This window comes from Octodon degus, unplaced genomic scaffold (genome assembly GCF_000260255.1).
Source record: "Octodon degus isolate 3935 unplaced genomic scaffold, OctDeg1.0 scaffold00115, whole genome shotgun sequence".
In the NCBI taxonomy this organism is placed as follows: Eukaryota; Metazoa; Chordata; class Mammalia; order Rodentia; family Octodontidae; genus Octodon; species Octodon degus.
Window position 1 is genome coordinate 1,842,847 of NW_004524691.1, and position 8,208 is coordinate 1,851,054.

The 8,208-nt window shown below is 32.7% G+C and overlaps 1 protein-coding gene across 2 annotated transcripts in view; it reads right to left on the minus strand.

The window, feature by feature from the left end:
• Nucleotides 1-1,372: 1,372 nt before the first annotated feature.
• Slc33a1 (solute carrier family 33 member 1) overlaps nt 1,373-8,208 on the minus strand; it is a 20,565-nt gene continuing 13,729 nt past the window's right edge. For both annotated transcript variants that reach the window (XM_023699707.1, XM_023699708.1), the window contains 4 exons: nt 7,154-7,338; nt 6,768-6,885; nt 3,353-3,568; nt 1,373-2,416 (listed from right to left, as the gene is read on the minus strand). In XM_023699707.1, the coding sequence (XP_023555475.1) occupies nt 2,249-2,416; nt 3,353-3,568; nt 6,768-6,885; nt 7,154-7,338 (687 nt within the window). In that variant the 3' untranslated portion in view covers nt 1,373-2,248. The remainder of the gene's footprint in view (nt 2,417-3,352; nt 3,569-6,767; nt 6,886-7,153; nt 7,339-8,208) is intronic.

The window sequence follows — 8,208 nt, forward strand, 5'->3', positions numbered from 1 at the left end:
ACTTTTTAAACTCTAATGTATACATGGTCCCATGTTATAACACAAATACTTATGGAAATACTGACATAAAGAGATACATTGTATGTTTAATCTAGTATTAGCCAGTCAATACATAACATATTAACAGAAGAAGTTAATGTCCATACTTGAAAGGAATTTGACTTATCACAACCAACAAATCAAAAGTCACAACAACAAACAAAACGAAACAAAAAACCTACTCACATAAAAACAAGGAAGTATTTCCTAAAGTAATATTTTTTAGTACTGATTTACAATAATAAATTTAGGTAATTTTTTAATGCCATTGACAATCAAAATAAAACATAGTTGCACATAGCTCTTAACAAGTCATTTTGGCATGCATGACAAACATTTACCAAAATTAACAAGGCAATGTCAAAATAATTTAGAACAAAGGTAATTAATGACTTTCACTATGGTTAAAGGCTACATATGTTTTAAAACTTCAAAGTCCCTAAAAAGATATAGACTTAACTATGTTTAAAAACATGTTTGATTTGGAATGATATGAACGCGAAGAAATAAAAGGCGACTTTGTTTAGAAAATCATAATATATTCCACATGTGAGTTAAATGGGTTTTTCTTTATTCAAGTAAGCATTCTGATTATAATACAAGATAGTAGAAAATCATGTGACAAAGTACTGTAGTCTGTGGTTTGGTGTCTACTCCTTGCCTCTAGGATGCGTATTTTTCTATGTGACTCTTCAGTCTGACTTCCATACCCAACACAGGTTTTCCAGTGGTAACGCAGGGCTCTAGAGGCCACTGCTCCTATCTTCCTTCAGATGCTGTGTGCCATTTTCTCCCACCCAGTTTATTATCCATTACCTGTAAAAACCCTGCTCTAAAATTCAACCTATGTTATAAAATTAATAAAATCAGAAAAAAAATAAAATCAGGAGTTAGTATATACATTTCTCACAAAGATAAAATGAACTGAAACTCATAACTGAATCTTATCCTTTTTAAAGGATTTATATAATTTCTAAAGAGTAGAAGTAATACTTAACACAAAATATGCAAAGAACTTTATCATACTGGGTGTAAATAATATGTTGAAAATTCCTAATGGTCTCAAAAACTTATACTCCTGGAATAGCAATTTTCCACTGCAAACCATAGTTTACAAACAGAAGGCTGTATTTTAATAAATAGAAAAGATAGAGTACAGTACTTGATTTGGCATAAATATTATGAGATCATTTTTACTAATAAAGTGCTTAATTAAAAATGTTCTAAATGATTTGATCTGTCAAAGGCACAAAATGTCTCTTTCACTTTAAAATATTTTTATTAATATTCATTTCAATTTTACTTAATTGAAAAGCTATATTTTTCTTAGTAATTAAAAAAAGTTCTTGAAGACTGACATTTAATTTTTATTTTCAAAACTGTCATGAACAAACATAAAACAATAAATTTGATCCCCTCCTTAGCTCTCTGTGTGCTATGGGGCACTTGTGACAAAAACATACATAACAGGGCAAATGTTAACAGAGAATCAAAGTATTTTCCAAAAGGGAGCACGGTAGGGGAAATCAATAAATTAAAAAATCGTAACTTTCATTTTATAAAAAATAGTTTAAATTATCTTCTTATAAATCTTTAATGCTTACAAAAGCAGGAATACATTTAAAATAGCCTTTTTTCCCCACACAGATTAATTTGTACAATATGGTTATGGTCAGAAATCAACTAAATGATATTCAATAGTCTACAATCTCTTCTGAGTAAATTCCACATGAAATTTAACAAATTTACCATTCAAAATAAAATTTTTAACTGCCAACAAGATTAGATTAGTTAGCTTCTGAATATCAAGCTCTCTTTCATTTTATATACTGTACCACAATTTAAATACAGTCCAATGATAGGTACTGGTAGCAATACCTGACTGCACAGTTACCACCCTTGACTACTACCCACAGCTTAAAACATACTTTGGTCAGAAAATTAAAAAGACATAAATCAAATAACAAGGCTAGAGAAGTTGTTTGAGAACAAATTTCCTGATGTTAAGTAAACTTTAAATAAATTGACAAGACAAAGGAAAAATATGAACAAACATACGAAAGGCTTCTATTTTTCAACCATTTGGCATTTTATATTAGTAACTTCCTTGCTTCAAATAATATTTTATATTCCTGTGCAATGATTATCACAGTTCTCTGAATTAAAACCCAGCTATAATTACCTTCTAGAACATCCAACAGCCTATGCATTAATTGCTCCTTTTGCACTTCCATGAAGATGGTCCTTCATCTTGTAACTTTTTAAGTTTTGGTCCAAGAAAGAACCACCAACAAAATCCAATGAACACACAAATAATGGATTCCACATAATAACCATCCAGTGCGGTAACACATGAGCCACCAAGTTTTTTGCAAAACTGTAAAAATTAAATTATAATAAGTATTTCATAATTTCAAAAACACAGTATTCAAAAATTAATGTTTTTACTTTGTAATTTAAAGGTTTAATAAAATTTTTGTTAAAATATTTCAATACTTCACTCACTTCAAATGACAAAATATTTTAACATATCTTAATCATTAATTCTATTTACAGGGATAAAAGCAATTTTGAAAAAAAAAATTTTTTTTTTTTTTTGGTCTTTTTGAGATGGGGTCTTGCTATGCAGCTTAGGCTGGCCTTGATCTCACTATGTAGTCCAGTCTGGTCTGGAACTCGCAATGGACTTTTTTTTTTTGGCAGAACCAAGGATTGAACTCAGGCCCTTGTGCTTGCCAGGCAAGCACTTATTCTACTGAGCCATCTCCCTAGCCCTCGCAATGGACTTCTTGCCTCAACCTCCTGAGCTCTGGAATTTCAGATGTGTGCCACCATGCCTGTCCTAATTTTGAACTCTTAATGTAAACAATACTCATTTTCAAAATGCTGCTCTTCCTATTTGGAAACGTGCAGAAAATTTTAAGAAACAGTAGACATAACTAATGATATTCTGAAATAATTTATCTACAAACCACTCACCAGTCTTTTTTAGCTACAATATGAATAGTTCCTGGAATTTTCTCTTTTCTATCATTATAAAACTTAATCCTATTTAGACATTTATTCAAAAGGACAGTGATCCTAAGGGTGGCGGAAAGAGAATCTTCCTTTACTACGATGCAACCTTAAGTGGTTAGCCTTGTTGATATGACGGCTATAACCTGTAATTATGATGGCAGACAGGGTATTTATAGATTTCTGCATTAGATACTATAAACAAATATGATTTTAAGTAAGATATAGTATTTCTATAGGCAAAGAAATTAATATCTTAGTATTTACTTAGCATTATCCAAAATTAAAACATGCTTACCTCAACAGCATCAGGTGTTCGACAGTTCTGGTTTGATGCCCCTACACACTCTTTCACTGTGAGGGGGTCCACCAGCCAAAGAGCAACTGTAGATGGCCAGTTTCCTCCTAGGTTGGACACAGTATTCAGAAGAGTCATGTATGTTCCTCCAATAAGTGGATCACTAACCTTCGCATTGAAAGCCATTATAGAGACATACATGCTGTATAATGTAACCTGCAGGAAAATATAAAACATTTTTAGTGTGATGAAAGCATGTTTTTGTTTAGTTGGTTTTTCTCTTTCTGCTGGGGATTTAAGTCAGAGTTTTGTACATGCTAATAAGCGAGTGCTGTACCAGGGGAACGTCTTCAGTCACTATAATTACACTTACAAAACTGACATAAATTAAGAATATCAAGGGCCGGCAAGAGAGCTCAGTGGTCTAAAGCACCTTCTTAGGCAAGCTTAGGCTCATGGAGCACCACATGCTGTGCTAGCCCCGCCACTAGGGTGGGCTGGGCTGGGCACCAAAAAAAAAACCCCAAAAAACAGAAAATCAAAATCGTAAATGGGGGCCGGGGTGATGGCTTGGTGGAATAAGCGCTTCCCTGACAAGCGCAATGGCCTGAGTTCAATCCCTGGTTCCACCAAAAAAAGAAAAAAAAGAATCATAAATGGCAAAATTAATTTTCATGACTGTTACTATATTCAATTCAATAAACACTTATTGAACACATACTAAAAATGAGGGCTTAAGATCATGGCAATACAAAGATGAATAAGGAATCAGTCTTCCCATACTTCTGAAGAATTTATTACAGGCTAGGGAAATAGGGAGTAAATACTTATGTTAAAATGCAGTATCTTGATAATTCTACCATGAGTAGTCAAAGAATGTTCAACAGAAAGTAGCAGGGAAGGTGGCAAGAAGGCTGCAAATAACAAAAAACAAAGTCTGATATTTGTATTGTAGCTACATAAATATATACATTACATACATAATATATAATGTATAAATAATGTATATGCACATCTATTTGTATATGTATTATACACGTAAACACTAAAGGAAATGAATGCATTTTTCTTCCATATATACAGAAGAAAAATAATATTTCAAACTTTATGCGGCAAAGGAATACTAAAAACCTTTATTTTTTTGGTAGTGGCCTCTTGCATTCTAGGCAAGAGTTCTACCACTCATATCCATCCTTAGCCTAAGAAAAGTTTTTTTAAGAGACAAAAAAGTAGCAGGGTGTGGCAGCCCATCCCAGAAATGTCAGCATTCTGCAAGGCTGAACTTGCAGACTCACAATTCAAGAACTTATTTCAAAAGCAGAAAAAGGTGTAGATGTAGTTCAGTGCAGGGGCCCTAGTTTGGTCTCCAGTACTGAAAAAACAAAAAATTGTTTATGAGGCAAAAGTAACTTTCCATTTACAAACACAGAAACAAACCATGTTCCTAAAACAGCATAACTGTACACACTCTTCCGAGAGTTGTGCCAAGAGGAGTTCCAAAGTCAAGTAAGGTGGAGAGATACTAAGTTACACAAAATGTAAAAGGTGTCCTTTTTCTGACAATTTTTAGGATACAAATTCCTTAAGAGAGTAAGCATTTTGCCACAATTTATTCATTTATTGCCCTTTTAAAAGAGTATCACATATTTTACTTTTTGTAAACTGTGTGCTACTTTGTCTCAACAAATTATTTTTTCAATTTTTTAAATTAGTTTACAACTGTTTTGCATGTTTGCAATGCAAAATGGTCACATTCCTCATAAGGAGTTGGTATATATACACAACACATATATATATACACATAATACATCTTAGTTACATTTTTGTACTCAATGGTTTCTAGCATAGAATGGGTGTCCACTTAATATTTTTTTAAAGGACTGATAGGAGCTACTGTTCAAGGAGTTACATAATATATCACTCAAATTTACCTGGCCTTGTACCCCTTTCTCATAAAACATTTAGTTGTTTAAATTTCTGATTACATTTTGGTAAATTCTCTAATGAAATATAAAGCTAAATACATTTTGAACTATGACAACCTAGATTTTATTTTTTATCTAAAGCACTGAAAAATTGACTGAACATACTTCTTTTAACTTCCATTATGTGTGTAGCATTAACAGTGAGCAAAACAAAAACTTTTTGATATCCTACCTCAATTTCAAAAACATATGGTATACAAGAAGAATATATGCAGTGTATTATTTGTTGAAACTGTAAAAAAAAAAAAAAAAAAAAAAAAAAAAAAAACATATGGTATAATCAAACATCCGTTATGGATTGTAATTTCATTGTATGCAAAACAAATAAACTAGTGAAATTAGCTGTCAGTCACATTTTAAGAATGGAGTAAGAAGCAAAATATAACTTTCAAAGGGTTTACACCAGTTTCCAAAGAAAAACCCAAGGTGAAATACATATTAGCAGTAAATGCTACCGAGTACCAAAAATTTCTTCTGGGCTCTGCCATTTACTTGAATCATTTATATCTACAACACCACATTTTTTACTCTGCAATAAGAGTTTAGATGAGGCTAGATTTTATTTATTTATTTATTTATTTATTTTTTTGTGGAACCTGGGATTGAACTCAGGTCCGTGCGCTTGCCAGGGAAGCGTTTATTCCACTGAGCCATCTCCCCGGCCCATAGATGAGGCTAGAGAAAAGTGCAGGTCACTTCTTTTGGGAGACATAAACAGAGAACACAGAAAAAGCAGCTTCCAAAATTACAAAGACTAAATTGTAACTTTCAGTACAGAATCTAAACTAAAGCCTGGGATCTTTAATCTAGTAGCCACGATTATTTCTCAATACTTTCAGGAAGAAAAAAAAAAAAAAAAACTTTCAGGAAGAAAAGATACTAAAAATTGAAGAAAGAGCCCAGATCTAGAGATAGACTGAGGGCTCTTTAGCAAGAGTAAGATTAGTTGGGGCTGGGGAGACAGGTGAGTGGTCTAAGTGCCTGCCTGGTAAGCACAAGGACTCGGGTTGGATCCCTGGTACCACATGCGGTATAGGCCATGGAAAGGGGGGTGTGGTGGCGCATGCCTGTAATCCCAGAGCTAGGGAGGCTGAGACAGGAGGATCATTACAAGTCTGAGCTGTGTTGTGAGACCCTGTATCAAACACACAAACAAACAAACAAACAGAGTAAGATTAGTTGCTTTGAAATCAATTCTAGTATGTAAAAAATTCTTGTTGAAGGAAAAAATTTTAAAGGAATGAATAAGAAACTCCCTTTCCATAAACAGAACTCATGGAATCAAAAGCCAAAGGCTTATATAGTTCATCATCAAATAATTTTCTATGTCATAATCATGTTTAAATCTTAAAATTATTACTTGAAGGCAGCTGTAGAACAATGTCTTCAATACAAAACAGTTTACCTCCTGAAAGCCACAGTAAGCTTACCTGATGTAAGGCATAACTCAGCAGCACTACAATATAGTAATATATAGGGAATCCTCCTTGATGCTCTACTTTAGGAGTCCACCAAACTAGCAGAGCATATTCTAATCCAAACAATAATCTATAGAAAAAGGAGCATTATATTAATTTTCATTTTAGGTTAAACAACAACAAAACAGAAATCTGTGTGCCAATCATAAGAAAGAAGCCTGTCTCTAAAACCCGTTAGGAGGTTAAAGAGATTAACATGCGTAGAGACGACACTGACATTAAGGATGTTCTTCAAGCCTTTTTCTGTATACATTCTACACACTCAGATGTTAGTACTAATGATGATTGTTCTGCATTTTAAGATTTCTTGCTTCAGTACAGTTTTATTTAGTATTTACCTGTAAGGCATGGCTTTATAAAATATGTTTAGTGGCTGGGGACCTGCAGTGTATTTGCTGATAATCAGAGGTAATATTATCTGCAAAGGAACCATTGGAACTGCAAGTAATGCTAAATGTTCTTTAGGTACTCCCTCTTCTACCAGTTTCAGTCCTGTTACTGCGTCTGCTGCTGAAAAACCAATCTGAAACATAAAAACAAAAAAGTATTTTAATTTGCGACTTATGAAATATTTTCCTATAAGTATTCCTTAAGAGTCATCAATTTCACTGTTGACTCAAGACAGTTACAAGCATCATACTATTATATTGGATAAAATAAATTATAGAAGGCACATACTATACTATGTCTTAACCAGTGATATTTAGTAAAAATAACAAAAATTTCATTACCTGTATTTATTGTAGATGGTTTAATTACAACTAAATTTGTACTTCAAAAAAGTCCAACCTGTTATAATAAAGTGTTAAAAATTCACACCAACTGATTTGTATATTTTAAATTTAAAAGTGTTTAATTAGCCTTAAGTAATTCTGGTTAAGTGTCATTATATATATATAATGTGTACATGTGTGAAAATTTCTAACAGTTCATAATATTATAATAAAATTTCCTAAGGTCATTCAATAGATGTTGTAAAAGTAATTCTAAAAACACTATTGCAGAGGTTGAATAAAATGAGGAAGAGGAAATGCTATAGTTAATTTTTATTAAAAAATAATAAAAAGGATGATGAAATAATGGGTAAAAATTTGAACTAAATGAGATATTTAGGTAGTCTCAAAGTATCTACTCATAAATGAGTGGATTTTCAATGTTTTGTTTTGTAATACTAGGGATCAAACCCAGGAAAGGGTACAGTAGACAACTGCTTTACCATGAAATTCCACTCTCAGTCCAAATTAAGTTTTTGATTACAAAAGACAAAACTATTTTTTGCAATGGACTAACAAAGTAAAAAGTGAAGGACAATAATTGGGCTGGGGAGATGGCTCAGTAGAATAAGTGCTTCCCTGGCAAGTGCAAGGGCCTGAGTTCAATCCCCAGTTCCACA